Here is a 25,641-nt window from a genome sequence, read left to right on the forward strand (position 1 = left end):
ATTACATGGACCCAGCAAACCGCTCTCAGCTGCGTGAGCGTCAGGATGCTGCCTTTGCTGAGCTAGAGGAGGAGCTCCGCTTGAGGCCGTGGCGCACTCCTGACTACGGGCGGATTTTCCGAGGAACGCGGCTGGCTCTCGGTGGTCCCCGGAGCTGCCGAAAGCCCCCACCTGCCGCTTCACCTGCACCCAAGCCGCGGCCGCTTCAGGTGGGAATTCTCCGCGTCCCTTCAATTGCCCACGCTCCAGCCTCCGTGTCGCCGTTCTGCACGCCGGAGGCTCGGCTATTCTCTCCGCCCGCTTCCCCTCCCCGTAGGAAGCGGCGCACACGCCGCAATAAGATGGACCATGTTAAGCAACTCCCGGTGGTGAGTAACACTGATTATCCTTCTTCCGCTTCTCTGGACATTAAGAACAATAGACACACTCCTGATCCTGTCGATGTGTCCCTGATGGACGATGACATAGACTGGGAGAGGTTTTTTCATTTTGCTCCCTCTGAACAGGGAGAAATCACAGACAATAAGCACTCGCCAAAGGCTGTAAATGCTGTTAAAGGGAAAACTGTGAACCACTCTACCAGGTCAAACACACTCAGTTCCGGTTCCGTCTGTTTGGGTTTTGTCAGGTCCGGTTCAGTCATCCCCAAGTCAGCTCACTCTACAACTGTCAACCCAAGGATTTCAAAAACTATTAAAACAAGGACTGCTAATACTAAGACTGCAAAACATGAAGTGGACGGCGGGTTCATTTTTGATAGATCTGTTTTTGTCGACCCTGAGCCTGCTGTTTCTAAGACTGTTTTTTCTGAGCCTGCTCCTTTTCCTGCTCGTGTTTCTCCTCCCGGGGCAGCTCGGGCCCAGCGTACCTCTGCACCCGTACCAGTTCCTCGGGTGGGGGAGGCTGAGGCCCAGTTGGTCCCCGCTCTGGTTTCCAGGCCGGCTGAGGCTCTGTCCCTTTCTGCACCCGTACCAGCTCCTCGGGTGGGAAGAGCAGTTGCCCAGCCGTTGCCGGTGCCTGTTCCGGTCCCCAGGGTGAGGTCAGCCAGGATACAGCCCGTCTCCGCACCCGTACCTACTCCTCGGGTGGGAGTGGCTAGTGTCCGGCATGTGCCTGCGCCCGTCCCTGTTTCTACTAAGGGCTCAGGAGAATTCGGTCTGCAATCCACACCGCCATCACTACTGCATGCCTTTCAGTCTTTAGCTCAGTCATTAGCGCTGTTAGCCACCCAGTCCATAGTACACTTTCCCGTGCTTCCGTTAGCTCAGCCCTTAGCCCACTGTGCAGCTCAGCCAGCTCCCCATTGTTCAGCTCAGTCATCTGTTCCGTCACCCACTCAGCCTTCTGTTCAGCCGGTGGTCTCTGCACCTACTGGTCATGCCACGTCAGCTGGTGGTTCCGGAGAACCACACCAGCCTCATGCCTCGTCCGCTGGAGGGCCCGAGGAGCCCGTCCAGCCTCATGCCTCGTCCGCTGGAGGGTCCGAGGGGCCCGTCCAGCCTCATGCCTCGTCCGCTGGAGGGTCCGAGGGGCCCGTCCAGCCTCATGCCTCGTCCGCTGGAGGGTCCGAGGGGCCCGTTCAGCCTCCTGTCTCCGCTGGAGGGTCCGAGGGGCCCGTTCAGCCTCCTGTCTCCGCTGGAGGGTCCGAGGGGCCCGTCCAGCCTCACGCCTCGTCAGCTGGAGGGTCCGAGGGGCCCGTTCAGCCTCCTGTCTCCGCTGGAGGGTCCGAGGGGCCCGTTCAGCCTCACGCCTCATCAGCTGGAGGGTCCGAGGGGCCCGTTCAGCCTCCTGTCTCCGCTGGAGGGTCCGAGGGGCCCGTTCAGCTTCACGCCGCATCAACTGGAGGGCCCGAGGAGCCTGTCCAGCCGCCACCTGCGACCGCCTCGTCGTCGCCTGGTCCGGCTGCATCCGAGTCTTCGTCATCGCCTGGTCCGGCTGCATCCGCCTGTGCTTCTGCTACGCCTGGTCCAGCTGCATCCGCCTGTGCTTCTGCTACGCCTGGTCCAGCTGCATCCGCCTGTGCTTCTGTTACGCCTGGGCCAGCCTGTGCTTCTGCTACGCCTGGGCCAGCCTCTGCCTCTGCTTCAGCGTCGCCTGGTCCTGCCTCTGCTTCAGCGTCGCCTGGTCCTGTGCCCTCCAAGCCTCGGCCGGTACGCCTGACACTTGGGCGCCGCCGCTGCCTTCCGCGCGGCCAGCCCCCTGATCGTCGCCGCCGTCGCCTTCCGCACGGCCGGCCCCCTGATCGCCATCGCCTGAGTCGCCGCCGTCGCCTTCCGCACGGCCGGCCCCCTGAACTGTTTCCACGCCGTCGCCTTAGGCACAGCCGGCCCCCTGAATTGTTTCCACCCCGTCGCCTTCCGCACGGCCGGCCCCCTGACCTGTTTCCACGTCACCGCCGTCGAGGTCGGCCCCCTGAACCGTTTCCATGTCGCCGCCGTTGCCGTCCGCACGGACGGCCCCTTGATCAAATAAACTATGGACTTCTGGACCGTCACCCTCCGGGTCGGCCCCCTGAGGAGTTGTGAACTGTTCCCTGCGCTCCTGTGTTTTTGATGGACATTGTGTTTTTGTGGCTTTGTTTCTGGCCCTCCGTCCTGGACCCCCGCCGCCCGCCCTGGGTGGGTTGTTTTTGGTTTTGTTTTGTTTTTCCTGGTTTTGGGCGTCTGGAATCCGCCCTTGAAGGGGGGGCTCTGTCACGATCCTGGGTCTTAGGACCCAGTGTTTTGAGTTTTAGTTCATTTTGATGTTTATAGTATGTTTAGCTCATTAGGCCTCCTATGTTGATTTGCTTATTAGTTCCCCCTTGTGTTTCAACCCATGTTAAGTCTCCCCTGCCCTTCATGTCTCTCTGTGCCCCCTCTGTTCTGTTTATGGTGTGTCTTTGCATGTTTGAGTTTCTTGTTTTCTGTCACCCTGCATTGTGCATTATGTTCTCATGGTTGGTCTTTTGTTACTCCCTCTAGTCTAGTCTCTTGTGTTCAAAGCTGAGTATTTCCCTCTGTGTATTTTGGTTCTTAGACCTCTGCCTTATGGTTTGTCTCTGTTTCTTAGTTGCTGTCTCCACTGTGTCTAGTTCGCGTCTCTGTGTGATACTTCCTGTTTTACTTTGAAGGTCCATGCCTCATGTGAGTGTTTCTAGTTTTGCGTCTCTGTCTCGTCCAGTCCTGATTTCTCCCAGCTGTGCCCTCCTTCTGTGTCTCATTCCCTCGTTATCCCTCTGTGTATTTAAGCCCTGTGTTTCTCTTTGTCAGTGTCGTAGTCTCCATCATAGCTGTGTGATTTTTCCCTGTGGCTCCTTGTGCTTTAGTTTTCCCAGTTTAGTTTATTTTGTATTGTTTTTCGTGTCCCACTCCACGCCAGCAATAAAGCTGTGTTTTTTGAGTTTACCTTTTGTCTCTGTGAGTTTGCGTTTGGGTCCTACTTTTGCCTGCACACAGCCGTACTGTGACACTTCACATTTGAGAACCCCGTTTTTATTTTTTTCTCTTACTTTGCTCTTGTTTTCCAAACGCAGGACTGGCAGGTAGGTGAAGGTTTATTATAGGGAGTGGGTGAACAGAGGGTGAACGGACACTGACTGGCTAGACAACTGAACGGCTGACTGAACTGAGGGAACACACGGGAAGGACAACGTAACATCAATGACACGACAGTGAACGAATAGAAACAGAGGGCTTAAATACACAGACTGGTGAGGATGATAATGAAAGACCGGTGAGTACACAGCTGAACATAATCTGACTAATGATACGTGGGAATAACTGGAACACAATACGCAGGCGGTATGCTGCCACAGAAAACAGATGTGAAAATAAACTGAAGATGACAAAACGGAAAACACTGGGTCAACAACCCAGGAACCCTGACAGATCGCATGCCCCTACCGGTTGTGCTCTCTTTTTTAATAATTTACTATTTTAAAGGGAAAAACCTGGGTCACTTGGACCAGTGTTTGTTATTCCATAACTGTACTTTGAATGTGACAAATCTATCCTTCCCCTATGTAATTCATGAATATTGTTTTGGTTCTGACTATTTTCCTCTATAACATTTAACTGACTTCTACAGTGGCCTGCTATGGTTAATGGTTACATGAGTGATATCAAAAATTTTCTTAAAGCAAACATCAGCCCCCCAAAATTAATCTGAAGCTCCACACTCTCATGTGAATCTACAGTCTCCCCCTCTCTCTCTTATCCCCCTGCTCCTGCCAAAAGCAAAAACAAAACAAAGCAAAGCATCTGATAGGTTTGTAGCTTGAACCTATTCGCTGGAACGTTGAAGACAATATAATTACACAGCAAGCAAGACACGAAGTAGGCAAAGTTCTTCATGTTTCTCGTGCACGGGAGAGAACCGGACAAAAGTCCGTTCCTTCGCTTGACCCCAGTTGCTCTCGTCCGCTCCCCCGTAACACTGCTCTTTTATTGAGGTTACATGAATATGCATAGGTTCATTAACATACGACGTCTACATACCAACAAAGAGTACCGTGCGTGCGTGTGTGTGTGTGTGTGTGTGTGTGTGTGGGGTCAGAGTGTGACCCCATAAACAACTTCCCTTAACCTGCTGGTCTGGAAAATCCAACAGTTCATCTATATGTAAAAGGCACTTAGACTCAACTACGTTAATCCTACCATAAAACAAAACAAGGTACGACCTCTTCCCATGCTCCCAGGATGTAGGTGTGCATTCTGGAATGCACACCAAGCCTTTGTAGCCTGCTAAAGATCACACATCCTATCACTACACAATTGATTATACACCTCTAAGCATATATGGTTAAATATTTCTAAGCATAAATGACAATCAACAATACAAAACCTAACAGCATCCACCCTTTTCTGTGAATATTTGTCAACATTTACTCATCCTAACGTTGGTCCAGTCTTTGTCTCAGTGTCAAGTCAGTCAACACTTTAGTCCCCATCGTCAGTCCATCACAGCCCAGTCACACACATTCATGCACACACACTCACCCGCATTCACACGAGATATTACTGATAATAGAGTCCTGTGCGCAACCTTTTCCAGTGTCCATCACCAGGAAGATGACGTCATCATTTTAAAAAGAATAACAAGTGTTTATGATTTTGGACTGATCGGGTCCCCATAGGTAGCTGTCTCCTCAGCCCATTGTAATCTGGAAAAGCTCACCTTATATTTGCTCTCACAAAAATGTTAATTCAATCTTGCAGGCCTGCTTAGAACAAAAAATAATAATCAGCTCTTTTTTTTCTAAGTCATCAAAACAGAAAACATCATCACCATAAGGGTGACACCTGACAGGTTTTCGCTAAGTGCACTGTTACAAAAATAATGGGCCCAGTTCTGGACATGTCCATGTATAGAAAAACTCTTACTAAAACAAAACCCCGAAAATCTGCCAGATTAATCACAGAAAAGTTTTGCTTACTAGTGTAACAATATGTTATGGGACATCACTAAATTATAATTTATTTATTTACCTTTCTGTGGCGATGCTCTGGACATTTCTAAACCTCCACAAGTTCAGCATCAATTTTCATATGCTCTCACTTTAACAAGACCAGCCTTCACCTCTCACCCGTCCTCGTCCCCTATTCTCACAGTTGCCTGTGTGTCCTCCCAAATCTCCAGCAAACACAGGCCCAAATCAGCTGTTTCTTTCTCTCTGTTATTCTCTCTTCCTCTTTTCAGTCTCTTTTGCTGCTTAACTCCCAGCATGGCAAACATAAACCTCAGACAGTCCCATCAAGTGCTTTCACACAATAATGTCACTGGTACACTTCCCAGCTGGTGATTAGAGCACATGTTTCCATCAATGATGGTATTCGTACATGCTGCTGGACCCTTCAGAGTTTTAGCTCAGTTGTGCTGTCTTTTGCTTTTGCCTGCTGTTAATTCTTCAAGTCCACAGTGTTGCTCTGTATGTCTTCATGAAGAGATTGACTGTCCTTTAAGCTTCTCCTCAGGATAAGGACAGGATGAGAGGTGAACCTATGAAATTTTGAGCCAAAACCTGGCCTGTTTGTCGTCCCAATTAAGTTAATCTATCATTTTGCCGCTGTACTCATCCACGAGGTTGAGCTAAGTCCATGGGCACCTGTATCAACACACTAAGACATTTCTTTAATATAATTTTCCTAGTTATCAACACATTCATTGTCTAATTCTTCTATCTAGATTTTAAGACATCTTTCTCTCTCTCACGTTGCACACACATCAGGCAATTTCCTCCAAACTGCCTGCAAACATTTCACTTCCTGTCACAGACACACACACACAGCGGTTTTCACACACACTCCTCACCTCACTCCATTTCATCAATTTCTGCAACCTAATCGAACTCTTGTTTTATGTTCACTCTCTATTAAACTGTACCCTCTGTAACTCTACTCATTTTTAATGTACTCATTTTAAGAATGCACCCTCAGCCACACACACACAAATTGAGCAGCTTCACACAAATATATACTCAGGTCTTTACATTTGCAAGCATTAACCAAACGAAATCCTTCACATCAAAGTCTTCAACGTGTTTATCAGAATTCCTTCAGCACAATTTTTTTTTTCTTTTTTTGTGTCCCGTTTGGATCTTTAGCCATCAGAATTGTTGTCTTAAGGCCAAGAAAGATGCCAAGCGGATATCTTCAGCACAATTAACAGTTTTTCCACACACATAACAATTATTTTAGCTCAGCTCTGCGGCACAATTCACTCAGCTCCTTTAGCAGATCTTCTCTTACACAAGCCACACCCTTTTTCTATCACACTTTCAAAACAATATGCACTTTTGATCATGCATCCAAAGAACAATTTTACACTTTCCTATATATTCACACGTTTATACGTATAACAAAATAACACCAAATGCCAAGATACATTATTTCCATTTCCTTACCACACTTTACATCATCCTGTACTGGTACCAGTTTTCCCTACACAATTTTGACAACTTTAAAAGCCTATGAGCCCAGGTCCAAATTAATTAATCAATTAAACCGTTTCTGTCCCGGACAGAGGCCTGATTTCTAAGTCTTATTTTAATTTAAAAGTGTTTCCCCCACCCGCAGCTTTACCGGAAGCTTTACTTTACCAGCATCTCTCGCCTAAAACTTTACCAGCCACTCTATGTTGAGGTGGTCATGCTCGAGGCCCGGCCTCTTCACTCAAACAATGCACCAAAAGTGGTCCCTGACCACTGGCCGTTAACCAAGGTCCCAAGTCTTGGCAGTGGCCAACTGAGATAATCCTGACGCCGCAGGGTCTTGCCACACGTCCGAAGCAAGGAGGGGGTTCTCACCCCTGAACTTGTGTGCACTCCTAGGGATCGCCCTCCCCGTCCTAAATCAATTTAAATAAATTTTCAAACACCACTGGGGACTCTAACCACCAGTTTACTGATGTCCAGGCCCAGCCTTCTGCCCAAAATGGGAACTCAAATCCCTTAAACAAGTGCCTAATTACCAACTCTAATCTCTTTTCTCTTGGCTGACACAACACAGTTAACATTGCACACAACACATGAACATTAAAATTCAACCCAACATTAACAGTAATACATTTTCATCAGATATTTCCCCAGACTTTACTGTTATTATCACAAATTTCCCAAAATCACCACGGATATTTCACCAGAAATCCACTGAACAAATTTTGTAATTTAGCTTAATTTTACTACAACTGAGCCAATTTAACTGTGAAGATCATCAACTCGGCGAACAGATAATTTAATAAGCACACTTTGCTTTTTTAACAGGTGGTGCTTAACTTTAAATTTGGACCTGTCCTCTGTTTGCCTCATGGCCAAATTGGTCCTCTCAGCCGTCAAAGAATCCGGGTTCACGGCACCAATGATCAAATCCGGTTCCTTTATATTCTTTTACTGACCAAGAAAAAACCCGACTCAGTGTGGTCAAAGCTCAAAAATCCTCTTTAGTCTACATTTCTGGAAAAGTAGATGTGCACAGGCTAAATCCTGAGCAGATCTGAAGCATTACAAGCCAAATGAGCATAACATAATCAGTCATACGTCACACATGGTTTTGATCAAAACAACTGCTGCGCTGCACTCTAGTTTCACTTCCTGTACTCTGCAGGCCTGCACAAAGCGTCTTCTGCAGTTTCCTGTCTTACACAGTACTCTGTGACCTTTAGCACACATTCTAACTCAAAGTGGCGTTTTTTCTACACTGGCCTCTATAAAACATTATAAACAGAAAATAAGCACTAAGAATATATATTTATTCCGTAACACAGTTCTGTGATTTCCTGGATACTGAGTGATCCCCTTTGGTTATCCTGGTTCAGATTTCAATAGGAAGATGAGGCTTGTCTGCTCAAGTTGCCTGTAGTATCATCTGCAGACATAAGTTGAAAATAAAATAGTCATCCCATTTTAGTACTGTTAAAAAAAAGATGAAGATGGTTAACAATTATGACCCAAGTGTCTGCTTGTATAGAAATGTTCAACATTGAGTCCAGAAAAATAAAGGTTTATAAGTTGACTGTGGGAGAGAGCGAGTTTGAAAAAAAGAAAGCTCCAAAGGTTGTGTCATTAGAAAGAGGAGGGATGGGACTGGTGGGTGAAGGACAAAATAGATAAATGAGCTCTGTGAGGAAAAGCTTTGATGAGATGCAGCAGCCTGATGATGGAGATACACGAAGGACTAGAGCTCTGTTTTCCACAACTCCTCAACGATTCCTGCAGAAAGCCAACACTTCACTATTCTACAACTATGCTGCTGTATATTGTGATGTCATGCATCTCTCTGATCACTGCTGCTCTATCACTGCTGCTCTAAACCTTCTGGCCATCATCTCAGTCTCCCACTTCAGGCAGAGACCAACTTTTAAATGAACTTAGATTAAGGTTTAGATATATGAAAAGTGAGATTTGCATCATTGGAATTAGCAAAGAATACATTAAGTGAAACTAATAAATGTCTTTGGCTCAACCATGACTGTTAAGTTGTGTAAGGTTCACCGTGTCTTAATAAGGAAACAATTTCACTAAATACATTTTGACATAATTAACATATGACATAATCTCAACTATCTTATCACTATCATTTCGCTGCCCCACCTTGGGCATAGATAAACCTCAGCTGAAAGGTGAGGTTTATCTTTAGACTGTAATTTAATTTAGTGATGAGTTAAGTTAGTTTGGCACATTCTGTGTATTTTAAACAAGAATTGAATCATGCCTTACTAATAAATCATTTCTACTAATGGAATTTTCACTAAAAACAATGTAACATTTTTAATGTGTATTATTTATTTTTTCTGTTACCCTGCAGGCAGCTTCGCACACCCAGCAACATACTCCTCCTCTCACTGGCTGTTTCAGACTTTCTCGTGGGTCTCCTGTTGATGCCGTTACGAATTTTAAAAAGCACCACCTGCTGGATACTTGGTGATTTTAATTGTTTTCTTTATTGGTATCTGACTGGCAACATTACGTGTGCTTCAATAGGGAACATAGTTCTAATATCAGTCGCTATGTGGCTATTTGTGACCCTTTACATTACTCCACCAGAATTACTGTGGCAAAAGTTAAACTCAGTGTTTGTCTGTGTTGGTTTTATGCTATTTCCAGCATTAGTCTTTATGCAAAAGACTACCTGATTGAACCAGGCAGGTATAATTCCTGTTATGGAGAGTGTGTCATTAATGATATTGCAAGGACTATTGACCTTGTTTTATCCTTTATATTTCCAATTACTGTCATCATAGTTCTGTATATGAGAGTATTTGTGGTGGCTGTGTCTCAGGCTCATGCCATGCGCTCTCAGGTTACAGCTGTCACAATTCAGTGTTCTCTGAATCAAGCAAACAAATCAGAGTTGAAAGCAGCCAGGACACTTGGAGTTCTTGTAGTTGTGTTTCTACTGTGTTTCTGCCCATATTACTGTGTCTCTCTTATAAGGGAGGACTTTAGCTCAGTAGCTCCTGTAATGTTTGCATGCCTCAAACATTAATGATGACACCTTCAGTATTTCTCAGTTCCATTCTTTAATTCGCAGGCTTGCAGCGGCAACACAGTCTGCAGCGCTAACTTGTTCATCTACCGTTTTTCATTGTCCCTCTTTTCTATCCTCTCCTTCCGCCTAACATTCGACCTTTCAAAATAAAATCTCTGTAAACATCACAGCGCTCATTGTGATCAGTCTGTTCTTTTCAAACTCCTGTTTAAACCCAGTGATCTATGCCTTGTTCTATCCTTTTTTTCATAAAAGCTTTGAAACTAATTGTCACTTTACAGATACTGCATTTGTTGTAGAATATGTAGACAGTAATTCATTGTGACAGGAATCACACCCACTTTTACGCTTTTCACAAACTTTATTTCTTATTGTTACTGTTTACACACTGGTTGCAGCTTTGCAGCTCACAGCCACAGACGCTAATAACAACAACAGTGAGGACCTAGTTCATTCTTTTAGTACAGGTGTGGCATGTTTACTCATGCCACTCAGGTGTGTCTGCCTCCCCACGCCACAGACCGCCACATTCATCTACATATTCTGTGGTCATAGTACAGGGTGGGCCATTTATATGGATACACCGTAATAAAATGGGAATGATTGGTGATATTAAAGTCATGTTTGTGGCACATTAGTATATGTGAGGGGGCAAACTCCTCAAGATGGGTGGTGACAACCGCCCCACAACCACATAACGATGTCAGCCTGGAAGAGGAGTATAAGCTCTTTGAGAAATAATTCTTTATTTCCATGAGATTCTTACTGACATGTATCTGGACCACAGTGAGGCTGTGAATGGGTGGATTAGATCAGTAGCCTTCAAGAATCCCAGGCGAATGAACCTGATTTCACACTTCATCCTCCCCCAACAACTGCTCTGGACTCCACACCATAGCATCCTGCCTCGTCTCTTGCCTCCAGCTGTTCATCTTTGCCACTACAGTATTACAACTCCTCACTAAACAGGTCCTTGCTGCTAAAGCCCTGAACCTCAATCACACTGTCATAGTGGTCCTGCTCGACAGCTGCCCTTGCTTTGTCAAAGGTTTCAGTAAAGCTTCTTTAAAGCCCGTTGCTGGTCAGGTTTATGTTGATGGTCAGCATATGCACATGGATAAGAGAGAGTTGGTTGCAGCCCACACTGCAAAATCTCCAGTGTTAAATTGACACTAGAAAGTGTCTATGTGTCCACTCTCCTGAGTGTTAAATTAATGCTTTTGACAGTGTTAGATTTCTAACAGTAACCTAGTCAGTGTTAAAGATTAACAATGACTAACACTGAGTAGTGCTGATTTTCTATCACTGGAAAATAACTAAAAATGCTGGTAACATTTCAGTGTTAGAAAAAACACACTGCTAATGTTAGTCATTGTTAATCTTTAATACTGACTAGGTTACTATTAGAAATCTAATACTGTCAAAAGTGTTAATTTAACACTCAAAAGAGTGGACAACTATAGACACTTTCTAGTGTCAATTTAACACTGGAGATTTTGCAGTGTTTCTTTTATCATCTGCATTGCTTCCTGTGCCCAAAAATAACCCACAGAGTGCTTGATCATCTTGCAGTCTCGGGTGGGATGCTGTAAAGTGTGCGTTCAGGCTGAGGCCACTGTCATTCAGTTCTTGACGACTGAAAGTGATCAGTACGTTGCTGGAGGACACAATAAAACAGAACCACAATCTGTTGATTGTGTATGAGGTTCTGTTGGTAGGGAAGAGAAGAAGGAGAGGTGAAGGGGGTGTGGAGGTGTGGCGAGATAAATCCCCTATGTGACAAGAAGCTCTGATCAGAGAGCTGCAGCTGTATGATTTTGGAGATGCAGAAAGAAGCCGAGCTTTGTTTTCCACAACTCCTCAACAGCTCCTGCAGGAAGCCAACATTTCACTGGTCCAAAGCTGTGCTGCTGAACACTGTGCTGTGCTGCATCTCTCTGCTCACTGCTGCTCTAAACCTTCTCGTCATCATCTCAGTCTCTTACTTCAGGCAGAAATTAACTTCTCAGCTGAAATTGTAGTTTAAGTCTTAAAAACCAATGGAATTAGTGAAGACATTTTTACATTATTAATGTGTAATATATTCTTTTTTTCTCTCTCCTTAGGCAGCTTCACACACCCACTAACATCCTCCTCCTTTCTCTGGCTGTCTCAGACTTTCTCACTGGTCTCCTTATGCTGCCACTAGAAATAATTAGAAACACGGCCTGCTGGGTACTTGGTGATCTTATGTGTTCTGTTTATACTTATCTGACAGCCGGTCTTTTCTGTGCTTCAACTTGGAACATAGTTCTCATTTCAGTTGACCGCTATGTAGCTATTTGTCACCCTCTTCATTACCCCACCAGAATTACCGTGGCAAGAGTCAAACTCTGTGTTTGTTTGTGTTGGTTTTGTTCAACCTTCTACGGCAGTCTTTTAACAAAGGATGTTCTAATTAAGCCGGCCAGGTATAATTCCTGTTATGGAGAGTGTGTGTTTGTCATTAATGATATTGCACGGTTTATTGATCTTGTGTTATCTTTTATTTTTCCAGTATCTGTTATCATAGTTCTTTATATGAGAGTGTTTGTGGTGGCTGTGTCTCAAGCTCGTTCCATGCGCTCTCATGTTACAGCTGTCACACTTCAGCGTTCAAGCAATCAAGCAAACAAATCTGAACTGAAAGCAGCCAGGAACCTTGGAGTTCTTGTAGTTGTGTTTCTCGCATGTTACCTTCCGTTTTACTGTTACTCTCTTATTGAAGTAAATGTGATCAATGACTCATCTACATTTTTTCTGATCATTGTGTTTTACATTAACTCGTGTCTAAACCCACTGATGTATGCCCTTTTTTACTCTTGGTTTAGAAATGCTGTTAAACTTATTATCACTCTGCAGATTTTTAAGCATGACACTAGTGAAGCAAACATGTTTTAAAAAGATAAGGAAATCCACTCTACTAACAATTGAAATCAATAAATCAATAAATTCAGAAATCTGAAAATGAAAATTTTGACCTTGTCACAAATGAGGAAATATAGAAAATGTCATTAAAGTATGATAGTGTTGCGGCAATGTATTTTATTATTTCTTATTTTTATTTGATTATTTATATTATATGCCACTTCCGAGAAGGAAATTGCCAGTAAAATTTCATGAAGTACTTTTTTAAAGGTACTAATACTTTTTACATAGACTTTATCCAGCTTTTGGCTCAGTGTGATTAAAGAATGTGTGGGGATTATATCATTTTAATATCATGTTTATTCATTCATATCCTTTTTATTCGTTTATATCCTTTTTATTAAGCTTTGAGTAGCGGCATTTGATTAAAACATTTATTCAATATATTACACATATAGTTTCAGTTACAGAGGAGTTGGCTTTCTGTCTAGTAAGAGGTTATAAGCTTTAGTTGGCGAGGTGAGACATGAGACAGAGTGCACTGAGGTGTCTCGACCTCAGTGCGAGACACACACAGTTTGCCTGCACACACACACATAGTATATAGACTCATATTTTGCTTGTAACTGCATTTTGTGCCTGCATAAGTGACAGTTTTTTGTAGGATGTGGTTCTGATGTTCCAGAGATAAGCGAGAGTAAGAAGATCAACAGGAAGCACCTGGCGTCAAGACGGAGAAAATGCTCTTTTTGAATGTGTCAAAGGTTGTGGTTATTGTAGTTTATGCATGTTATGTATCTGCTTTGACGCATGAAGGGGCATAATAATACATAAAACATTCTGAGTAAGCTTTCTTTGGGGGATTCATGCTGAGGATTGTGATGGTGTATTTCCTCCACATAAAATCATTGTTTTGACGCACTTGGACTTGTGGTCGTTTGTCTCTCACCTCAATCACGAATCGGGACAAATGTTAACTTTAGTATTGTCTCTCTGTCTGTTGCTATTATCATTTACCACTGTTATACTGGTTTCATAAGTACCATATTACCATGTATTTTATTTTTAAAGGGGCCTACAGAAATAGGTCATACCATAAAAATAACTTTCTATCCAAATTTAAAGATTTTCCAAAATTATGTTAACATTAACTGGAAATGACAAGTAATGAAAATAAGACAGATGTATAAGCAGGCTTAAGCTTTTATTACTCATTTTATATAATTATCTATATACAACAATAATAAAATGTAATGTAAGAAATGTAACAATAGCTGTGTTTTAAAAATACATTTTTGCCATTGAAAAGACTGTTTAGGGCTTAGTGGTCATAGTTTTGTTAGGTGTTTGTTGTCCCGACACCAATATTTGTATAATTATACTCCTATAACGACAACTCCTCACACAGTGTGTATGATGTCATCATAGACAGACTGGCTGCCTATTCCAGCAAAATAAGGTATAAATAAATGCAAATTAAACAAGATGTTTTATAGCTAAAACTTTGAGAAGCGTTACACAACAATTTTATTACATTGTGTAATAATGTATTAATGCATGCTCAATCATCCAGGTAAGAAAATCCCAAAATGCTGATTCTGTTCGTCTGGACGTAGTATTTTCAGTGAGAGAAACATTTCGTCACTCATCCAAATGACTTCTTCAGTCTCAGCTGACTGCACGTTTCCCCATTCTTATAAAAAGTACATTTTGCATAATAACTCAATCTAGCGCCACTGGCAAAAAACGAGCTGTGAGGTCCGTTTCTTGATCATTAATATGGTAATTGTTATGACCATTAATAATAATAATAATAATAATAATGGATTGGATTTATATAGCGCTTTTCAAGGCACCCAAAGTGCTTTACAATGCCACTATTCATTCACTCTGGCATTCACGCACTGGTGGAGGCAAGCTACGGTTGTAGCCACAGCTGCCCTGGGGCAGACTGACAGAAGCGAGGCTTCTGTCAGCCCCTCTGGCCAACACCGGTAGGTGGTAGGTGAAGTGTCTTGCCCAAGGACACAATGACCAGGACAGAGAGCCCAGGGATCGAACCGGCAACCTTCCGGTTACAGATACGCTTCCCAACCCCCTGAGCCACGGTCGCCCCAACAACCACAGATCAAAGACAATGATATTGATCATTCATCACTGATCAGTGACAATGGCCATGAGTACTATTCTCAGAGAGTTGGGGAATGGTTGCAATCACAGCATTACAAGATCTGTCCACCTCAATTCAAAGAAGGTCTTTTCCTTTTTCATGTATATGGCCTCCTTGACTCCTCACTTTCTTCCTGTTCAGGATGTGTACATCCTCATCATTGAAAGAGTGTCCACTGTCTATCTCTCCTGTTGTACAATCCACTTAGGCAGCGGTTGTTTGGTTTTCACAATGTATAAATCATGGCGATCCTCTTGGCTCTTGACAGCGTACACTGTATTACTCTGTTCGTGTCAGGGGATTCGAACCTTGGGGTGCACCACTTTTTGGCACAGCTTGTGTTGAGGTTTAAAAGCCACAGAGACGCGGTGTTTAGAGATAATGTTTCTCAACTGTTTCGATAATCCTGACACATAAAGGATCACTAAGGGTTTTCGCTTAGACAGCAGTTGTCTTTCTCTCCTGGATCGCCTGGAGCTTTCTTTAGGTGCCTTCCCAGCTTTGACAAATGTCTCACTGGGATAACCACATTTACTCAGGGCCTCCATGATATGACGTTCTTCTGCTGGCCACTGTATGTCTGGTGATGGTGTTTGCTCTGAGAGTCAAACCTTAAAAACTGATCCGTATGTATTGGTTTAGGGTACACATTGACTTTTAACTGTCCCCCATTACTGATGAAAGTCTCACAGTCTAAGAAGCCTAACCTGTAATTTTTCTTATCCTCTCTGGTGAACTTGATGTGTTGGTTCATCCCTTGATATGTCCAGATTTGATTTTCACCCAGGTGTCATCCACATACTTGAACCAAGTAGGGTTTCAGCAAAAAGCACAATCATAGCAGTTCCTTTATACCCTTTGTGTGGATACAATCTTTGTCTGTTCAGCAGTTGGGAGTTAAATTCTCAACATCATGTGAGCACCAGCCTGATCATGAACTGTGCTGTGGCCATCAACACAACTTAGAGTCAGTTGTTTTCCCATCTTTGCAAATACATTTTTGTACAAGACAGTTCAAATTACATACCAATAATTGACAGAGGTTAGATGACTGGAAAGACAAATTTTCCATCACACCAACCACATTCATATACATTTTGATGGTCCTCAAGACATTGAAAGACTTCAGCTTAGATAAAGGCTAAAACTAAAACAATGGCATTAACAGTAAAAAATGACTACAGGGGGATTATTTTGGAATATCAGAGATCAAGCGGTGCTTTTGGCATGAGAAAAAAAAGTTCTATTTAGGGTCTAATTAAAATAGAATTTCGCCAGGTGGTTATTGTCCTTAATGTACCATTTGTGTATTATAGAGCGGGAGAAACAACTGCTTCACACAGGGTTCATAGTCATGATCTGGCTGACACTGTCAGCAGAAATGGAAAGGGAAATACATAAAAACTAAAATAACAACAATATACAAAGAATAAAAAACCAGAACAGCTTTACAAAGAACCACAAATTACATTTTAGAACCAAGATAAAAAGACGATAGCTAAAACTAGATAAGCTTCTCAGATAAGCTTGACATAATGAGAGCTTGAGAACAATGTCAAATAGCAAAAAAAGTTTTTTAGGGTAAAATAACACTATAGGCTTGACAGCCACAGCTGGATTTATTGCCCCCACCTCACAGTCAGTGATGTCAGAGTTGGTTTGGAGTCAAAATGTGAGGCAGAGTGAAAAGCCTAATGCCAGAGCTCCAGAAACCCTGATGCTTATAAGATTCAAGATTAAAGATTCAAGAGCTTTACTATCAGTACAGTGGTCTACACAGTATACCAGGGGTCTCAAACTCAAATGAGCCGCGGGCCACTTCTGGCACCGTCATCTCATTGGAGGGCCACTTTAGTGTCCAAGTAGTACAAAAAAACAAAAACAAAAACACCCACTAATATTTCTTAAAACGTAGTGGGTTTTTTTTTAAAAATTTAATTCCAAATATTGTGTAACAAGACAAAATTGCAAACATGAATGCAATTTTTTTCTCACTCTTAACTATCTGAAGCCTTTCAGTTTCAGTTTCATTTGTCATACGCAAGTTAGCGCAGGGTCAACATTGCAATGAAATGTATTTGACCAGAAGACAGTCACTCAGCAGTATAGTACAGTATAGTACAGTAGTTTCATTGAACTACCAAATAAACAGCTCTTTCTGGCCAGACACGTGGCAGCACTTTTGCTACAATTTTGTTTGTATTTAACAAAATAAAAATGCAGGCATAAGTGTACACATTAGTTTTCGACTGCAAGTGAAAATTGTTTTCTTTCCAAATAAATCTCTCACTGAACTAACACAGGCCTCAACATGTTTGCACTCTCTTCTTACCTCGGCCAGGTCCGCGGCTCCGAACCGTGGTAAGGAGACCTCTGGCTATTACTTTGGGTTCCGTGTCGGGCTCGTAGCCGGGAACTAGCTTTACTGTCTACGTTGCAAGCGAGAGACAGAAAGAGGCTTTGAAAGGCTGCTGCAGCAGAACTTTTTTGTTTCGCAGGAAAACACGAACACAGTGTAAAGTCGAGTCTTAATAGCTTACTGGGCTCGTCAGGCACTCTTTTTGGCTGCAGTGGTTATTTTTATATTTACATGCTTCCATCTCCCGTTTCTGCTCGGTAGCACCTGTACTTTTCACTTTCCTTTTTCTCCCTCCCTCACGCTGTCACGAAATTAATATATTGTTAGTGCTTATTTAGTGCATATTGTTACTTGTTTTTAATGTAGTCTAAAAGGGCCAGCTCTGACTAGAGTCTGAGCCAAAACGTACTGACAGGAAACTGCATGCTTTTGCAGAGCATATGAGGTGCAGAAAGAAAGTGAAACTAAGTGTTGGATCGAAACTTAAAGTGTGCGTGACGTCTAGAGGAAGTATATATGTACATCAGGCAGGCTGCTGCTGCTTCAGAGCTGTGTGTGCTCAGTCTCCTTTTTTGGAAATGTAAAATTAAAGATCATTTTTTGAGTTAGACCACTTTGAGCCATGTTTTTCTTTGCCACCAAAAGAATGCAAAGAACTGAATTTAATAATTGGTGCAGTGACCCGGATTCTTTTGCGGCTGAGAGGACTAATTCGGAGCTTAAGGTACAATCTGATATGAGGCGGACAACAGACCAGTCTAAAAAGATTTAAAGGTAGGCACAAGCCTGTTCAAAGTAAAAGCAAAATTGTGCATATTGGATGAAATCTAAATTATCTGTTCACCGAGTTGATGATCGTCACCGTCAAATTGGCTCAGTAGTGGCGAAATTAAAGTCAATTATAAAATCTGTTAAGTAGATTTCGGGTGACATGTCCATGGTAATTTTGAGTGAAGTAAAGTAAAGTCTAGGAATATTTGATAAAAGCTTATTGTTGTTAATGATAAAGTAAAGTTTAAAGTTGATGTGTTGAGTGTAATCTTTTCAGCCAAGTGAAAAGAGATTAGAGAGTAGGTAATTGGACATTGGTTTCAGGGTAGGAGTCCCTTTTGGTCAGAAGGCTGGGCCTGGACATCAGTAAACTGGGTGTTAGAGTCCCCAGTAATGTTTTTAAAGTTATTTAAATTAATCTAGGACGGCGGTGTGACCCCCAGGAGTGCACACAAGTTCAGAGGTGAGAACCTCCCCCTTCGCTCCGGTATCTCAGTTGACCACACTGCCAAGACTTGGGACCTTGGTTAATTGTCAGTGGTCAGGGACCACTTTAGTGCGCTGTTTGGTTGAAGAAGCGGGGCTTCAGGCGTGACCACTTCAACGTGGATTGACCGGTAAAACTTTAAGTAAAGCTTCAGGCCGCAGTTAAATACTGGACGCTAGTTAAGTGGAGTTATTGGTCAAGCTGCGGGGAGCGCTTTTAAATTAACATAGGACTCAGAAATCTGGCCCCTTTGTCCCGGACAGAGAAGGGTGTATTGACCAGCAAGGTGGGCAAACCTGGGCTTAGAGGCTTTTAAATTAAGTCAAAATGGTAGGATGACTAGTACTAAAGGAAGATGATGTGAAGTTGTGATTTGGAAAGGAAAATTATTTATCTTGGCAGTCGGTGTCTTTATAAATGTGTGAATGTATAAATGAAGTGTAAAATTGTTATTTGGATGAATGATTAAAGGTGCACATTGTTTTGAGAGAAAAGGGTGTGGTATGTGTGTGTGTGTGTGAGACGATTATCTTTTAAGGAAGCTCAGGGAAGTGTGCAAAATGCTGATGAAAGTATTGTGTGAATGATGCTACAAAACTGAGCTGAAAGAATGGTGATATGTGTGGAAAAACTGTTAATTGTCCTCAGGATTTGTGCCAAAAGAGCTCTGATAAGCACATTGAAGATTTTGATGTGAATGCTTGCAAATGCAAAGAGCTGAGTATATTTAAGTGTGTGCATGTGTACACGGAATCCAAAGTACCATCAGGGTGCACACCCCACCCCTGGCGTCGTTGCCCACCTCTCAATGTTAAATACACGTAGACATTGAGGGCCAGCAGGAGGGACCATGCGCTTACCTGCTGCTCTCTGGCAGGTAGCTCCATGCCCTCCTGGGTTTTAAATGCACCTTAGAACACACATGCATCAACACTACAATGAGCGGGTGGAGGGAGGTTTGGAGTCTTCTCTCACCCCCATTCTCTGCGACCTGCTGGAGCGGGGGGGCTAGGAGGAGGAGTTGGCCGTCCGACTGCGGTCTGGAGTGTGGGGCCTCCCTGCTGCTGCGGAGTCGGGGCGGTCTGCCTCCCCCCACCGCAGGGAAAAGGGTAACACCACCTGGGTCTGGGTGCAGTTCCCCCCTCCAGGGGCAAGGGTACCTAGACCCGGTTTGTAGAGTACGCTTGGGGAGTGTGATCGTGTGTACAGCGTCTCTTTATGTCTGTCTCCACGTTGGTTGAGTGTGGAGTAAGTGTATATGAGAGCATGAGGGTGGGAATGGATGTTTGTATATGTGTGTGCCTGTATTTCTGTGTCTATATGTCAGGTTGGGTGTCAGGCGCCACCTCTCTGGGGACATCTTAGGCCCTCCAAGGTATGGAGGCCTATCTCCCCCTACCACCACTTCCCCTGCCAGTGGCGGACTCCCTCAGACGTCGGTGCGTTGGTGGTTCTTTGTGTCCGGGGATGGGCGTCCAGGTACACACCGGCTCACTCCTTGGCGGCCGCTTATCGGGGCCTGGAGCCTGGGGCTCGCTCGGGCCACTTCGGAGGTGGGGTGCCCCCGGCCTCTCGGCCTGGGGCTCGGTCACTCAGGCACGGCTGGCTGCCGGCGGAGCTCACGGGCGCGTCACTGCAACTCCCCCTGGCTTCTGCTCCGCGGCTGCTGAGTGAGCCCTCATCTGGGACTCTCCTCAGCTCTTTCTGGGACAGTGGCGCGGCTGCCCCTCTGTTGGTCTTCCTTGGTCTCTTGTGTTCTGGGGGCCTCTGGATGTCTGGAGTTTTGATCTCCTCCATACCCGCTTCATGCCCTGGAGGACGGGGCTGTGGCCCCCCCACACCCTCTAGCAGATTATTACATGAAGGAACCTTTTAAAAAACAAAAAACAAGCGCGTCCATGCTCACAGGTGTACACACGGGTGATCACACCCACAAACTACACCCTTTTTGGCTCCTACCTCAAAGCACACTGTGTTCTGTTGATCTTATGTGCTGCACAATAATGTTTAATATTTAGTATTTACTGTCATATTCCCATATATCATTGTGATGTTGTTTATTCTATTACTCTTGTTCTGTTCTGCTTGTTTTCTTTTTTCTTTCTCAGCAGGTGACCCAGGTGATTGATATATGCATTTTTTTTTCTGTTTTTCTTCTTTTTTTTCTTTTTCTGCTCATTCTGTTGGTTTTTGGTTTTTGCCCTTCTCCCCCGTCCCTCTTCTCAGCTGTTTCTCTTTCCCTCTTTCTTTCTCCCCTTCTTTCCCCCAGTCAAGTCTGTCCCATGTTCAGTAAGTGAAAATAAAATAAACAATAAAAGGTGAATCAAATGGACCATTATGGCAAGGCTGGGATGGTCAATTTGGTAAAGTAAATCCGTTGGGCATCTTTCTTTGCCTTTAGACAACAATTCTGATGGCAAAAGAGCCAAACGGGACAGGCAAAAAAAAAAAAGAAAAAAAAAAGTGTGTGCATGTGTGTGTGTACTGAGGGTCCATTCTTTTTATATTAACACGTAGCAGAGTTACATAGGGTCTATAGACTGTAAATATAAAATAAGAGTTCGGTTAGGTTGTAGATGAAAATTTACTGAAGAGAAGAGTGTGTGTGTGTGTGTGTGCGTGTGTGTGTGTGTGTGTGTGTGTGTGTGTCTGGCAGGAAGTGAACAAGCTTGCATGCCCATAAAAGGAAACTGGCTGATATGTGGAGTGTGCAATCAGAGAGAGAGAGACGTGTTAAAAATCTAGGTAGTGTTAAGAAATGGTAATGAAAATGATATTAAATAAATGTTTTAGTGTGTCAATACAGGTGGACTCTTCTCAACTTGAAAACGTGAGTACAGCGGCAAAATGATAGATTAACAGAATTGGGACGAAAACAGGCCAGGCTTTGGCTTAAAGATTTGACAGCTTCACCTCTCATTCTGTCCTCATCCTGAGAAGAAGCTTAAAGGACAGTCAGTCTCCTGATGAAGACAGAAGACAGACAGAACACCGTGTACTCGAAGAATTAACAGCAGGCAAAAAGACAGTGCAACTGACCTATAACACTGAAGACTCCAGCAGCAGCATGTAAGGAAACACTTGATGGAACATGCACTCTGAATTACAAGCTGGGAAGTTGAACAGTGGGATGACTGTGCAAAAGCACTGGACAGTACTGGATACTGAGTTTCATATTTGCCATGCTGGGAGATATCCTCCAAGAAAAGACTGAAAAGATCAAGAGAGAAGGAATGGAGAGAGGAAACAGCTGATTTGGGCCTGTGTTGATCTGCGAGGCCACACAGAAAACTGTGAGAACAGGGACGAGGATCAGTGAGAGGTGAACCGAGACATGATGCAGTGAAAGCATGTGGGAAATTGGATTGAAGATTGAGACTGAACTCATGGAGGTTTAGAAATGTCCAGAACATCACAACAGAGAGGTAAAAAAAAAAAAAAAAAAAAAAGAGAGAGAGAGAGATAAAGAAATAAATAAACTAACAATTATTGAATTGAACAATTGAATAGAAAAGACACATATACAAATTGTTACATGTGAAATTATTTTTGGAGAGAATCAGAAGTGAGACAGTTTGAATCCACAGCTCAGTGCAAAGATGCATGAATTAAACCTGATTATAAAAACACATCAAGGCAATGAAGACCAGCTTACACTCAATATTAATCTGAATACAAATACATACACGCAATGAAGACATGCTTACATTCATGAATGCGAATACATGACATAAATGCTAAATGGTGGAGATTTAACACACTTAAGTTTGAAGTTGAGGAATAACTCAGGGAGTTCCATGAAAATAGAGGGATTTTTGTGAAAAGGAAAAAGGATAAACCAGTGATTGGAAGTGTAAAGTAGTTTTAGAATAGTGACTTAGAAGTGCTTTTGTGCCAATTGAGCAAAACAAGTTATTACTCTAGAAAGAAAATAAAATAATAATTTAATTATGTGGTAATGTTTTAAATATGCATTTCTCTTGTCAAGGCAACTTCTTATGAGAGGAGAGAGTATGAAAATTAGCTGAATGTGTGGCGACAAAAAAAAAAAGAACTGAAGCTTCCTTTCTGGCTGTGAAAGAAACATGTGTCATGACCCTGTGCCTTCTCGGCTGACTCTGTATGGCTACAAGTGTTTTTGTTGTGCTGCATCTCTCTCTCTCCCCTCCCGCGCACTGCGCTCTACCGGGGCGGAGTCGTGACGGCTCCAGCCCCTGGCTCGGACACCTGCAAGCAATCATCTCACCCACTTCTTAAGGCGGCTGCTGAGAGTGCTTCCTCGCTGGATTATTGTGTAACACTCGTCAGTGTCATCACCTATCTGAGCCGTTTTTCGAGTTTCTGTCGTGCCACTACTTACCTGCCTTTCCTCTCTGTGCTAGAATTCTCGCCAGCCTGAGGACCGCCGTTGGTGAGCTAAAACCGGAGTCCGAGCTACCTGAGCTTCAGTGGATTTTGTACCTAGCCCTCTTCTTCCCGTGCCTGTGTTCCCCGGAGACCCTCTTCCTGTGCCCCCTCACCCGTATATATTCGCACCTGGTGTCTGTGTGTGTAAATAAATCACGAACTTAAGTGACGGTCTGCTTCCGAGTCCCTCCTGAGCCTGACAACATGTCTGTGAATGAGAAGAATTGCTTGGTAAAATATATAATGGTAAAATACAGGATAATTAAATAAAGTGGTCAGGTCTGTGACTAAGTGCAGTATTCCAGATTTGGAAAAGAAATTTAGAATTTAGTGATGATCGATTGTTATAATGTTTTTAGAAAGGGCTTAATGGGAATTAATGTTAATGTTGTGCAAAACTGTGTGGCTTTTAACAAGATTTTCTGTGTATTTAGCAGGTGAAATTATGTCAGTTGACCTCAGAGTGTCAGGATGCTGAAGAACCTGAGGCCAACATATTGTTAGATTAGTAAGCAAAAGTTTTCTCTGATTAAGATTTTTGGGGTTGTTGTTTTATTGATGGGTTGATTCTGTCAGTTAGGTATGGCTTGTTTTCTTATTTCAATAAAGGGAGTTTTATTAAACATGGACATGTCTATAATGGGCCTTTATAATTGTAACAGTGCACTTAGGGAAATCGTGGCAGGTGATTATGTTTTGTGTTTTGATGAGCTAATAATCAGCTCTCTTTTTCTCATTTTTGTTCTAAGCAGGCCTGCAAGATTGAATTAACAGCGCTGTAAAAGTTTTGGGAGAACAAATTTAAGATGACCTTTTCCAGATTACAACTGGCTGAGGAGAAGGCCATCTGTGTGGATCTGATCAGGTTGTAAGATAATAAAGAACTCTTTTCCAAAAACAAAAAACAAAACAAAACAAAACAAATGAATGAGCTCATGTTGCTGAGGGTGGAGAATTTGATTATTAGTCTCCACTGTCAGCAAATATCTTGAGTGAATGACTGAATGTGTGACTGAAATGTGACCTGACACTGAGACAAAGACGGGACCAAGGTTAGGATGCGAAGGGGGAATGCTTTGCTTTGTTTTGCTTTGCCATGAGCAGGAGGAGAAGAGAGAACGGAGGGGAGACTGAAAGGTTCACATGAGAGTTTGGAGCTGCAGACTTTTTTGGGTCGCTGATGTCTGCTTTAAGAAAATTCTGTTTTATTGACTGGGTTTAGATTATGGTAGTACATTATTGTCATGGTCCCTGTGCCCCGCTGGTCAATCCTCTATTGGGCAATATGTTTGTGGTTTGTTTGCTCTCTCGCCCTCTCTCTCTCACTCTCTCTCTCTCTCTCGCCACGGCGATGCTCACTGCGGGCTCCCGCTGCTGGCCCACACACCTGCTCATCACCACACCGGCCGCTGATCCCAGCTGATTACTGCACTACTTAGATGGCGAGTCTGCAGAACGATCCAGCCATTATGGACTCAGCAGGACAGGACCCCGTGGGCCGGGCTCTGGCCGCCCAGGAAGCCGCGCTGGCCCGCCATGAACAAATGCTCGGGCAGCTACGGCAGGATGTCGCCGCATTGACCCTGGCGGTGGCGCAGTTAATACCGCTGGAGGGAAATGCGCAACCAGGGAATCCCCAGCCGCCCAGCCCGGCTCCCCAGGCGGCACCGCCCGCCGTAGCGTCAGGTAGCTCACCGCGGGTCGGTACGCCGTCTGACGGACCTTTACCCACACCGGAACCATTCTCGGGTGAGTCTGACAAATGTGCCGGATTTTTGGCTCAGGTGTCTCTGACGTTTCGCGAGCTGCAGCGTTTTCATAGCAACGATGGGGCGAAGATCACTTATTTAGTTCAACTTCTGAGGGGCCGTGCACTAAAGTGGGCCCAGGTTGTGTTAAACTCTGATCCTGTCATCACCTACGCTGACTTTCTCTCCAAATTTAAGAATGTGTTTAACCCAGGCACCGGGGCAGAGGCCGCTGCTCTCCGTCTCCTCAACTTCAAACAAGGTAGGAGTACTGGTGGGCGAGCTGAGCCAGGAAGAAGCTCCTCCCCGTTTAACACTACCGGCCACGCTTTCCATTCACTCTAAGAGCCGCTCCCTATCGGTGTTAATCGACTCTGGGGCGGAACAAAACTTTATTGACTGTCAGTTAGCCCGGCAACTTGGGTTACTATTGGAGCCCCTGCCTCATGCATTACGTGTTACGGCATTGTCAGGTCAACGCCTTCCAGACATCACTCTGGTGACGGAGCCTGTCGAGCTCACCCTCTCTGGCAATCATTCTGAAGAAATCTGTTTTTTGGTGTTTAAAGCAACTCGCACTCCACTAGTTCTCGGCCATCCTTGGCTACAACAGCACAACCCTCACATAGATTGGCTAAAGGGGCGTGTCACTGGGTGGGGGGAGGACTGCCACATGACCTGCCTTAAAGCAGCCTCGCCTCCAAGCACTGAAACGCCCTCTCCTGGGGTATTGAAATCAGCTGATTTAACTAATGTGCCCTCTGTTTATCACGACCTAGCTGAGGTGTTTCAAAAGGCCCGCGCCCAGTCACTTCCTCCGCATAGACCCTATGACTGTGCTATCGAAC

The 25,641-nt window shown here is 44.0% G+C and overlaps 1 protein-coding gene and 1 pseudogene across 1 annotated transcript; both read left to right on the forward strand.

The window, feature by feature from the left end:
- Nucleotides 1–5: 5 nt before the first annotated feature.
- LOC146690380 (trace amine-associated receptor 13c-like) lies at nucleotides 6–10,290 on the forward strand (annotated as a pseudogene).
- A 1,486-nt stretch (nucleotides 10,291–11,776) lies between these two features.
- LOC146690381 (trace amine-associated receptor 13c-like) lies at nucleotides 11,777–12,884 on the forward strand. The gene is made up of 2 exons (XM_085434945.1): nucleotides 11,777–11,955; nucleotides 12,071–12,884. Exons 1-2 carry the CDS (start codon nucleotides 11,777–11,779, stop codon nucleotides 12,882–12,884), a joined length of 993 nt encoding a protein of 330 aa, XP_085291071.1.
- The last annotated feature ends 12,757 nt before the right edge of the window (nucleotides 12,885–25,641 follow it).

This window comes from Copadichromis virginalis, linkage group LG16, assembly GCF_057382275.1.
Source record: "Copadichromis virginalis isolate Kocher_CV1m ecotype Utaka linkage group LG16, C_Virginalis_male_GT1.1, whole genome shotgun sequence".
Lineage (NCBI taxonomy): Eukaryota > Metazoa > Chordata > Actinopteri > Cichliformes > Cichlidae > Copadichromis > Copadichromis virginalis.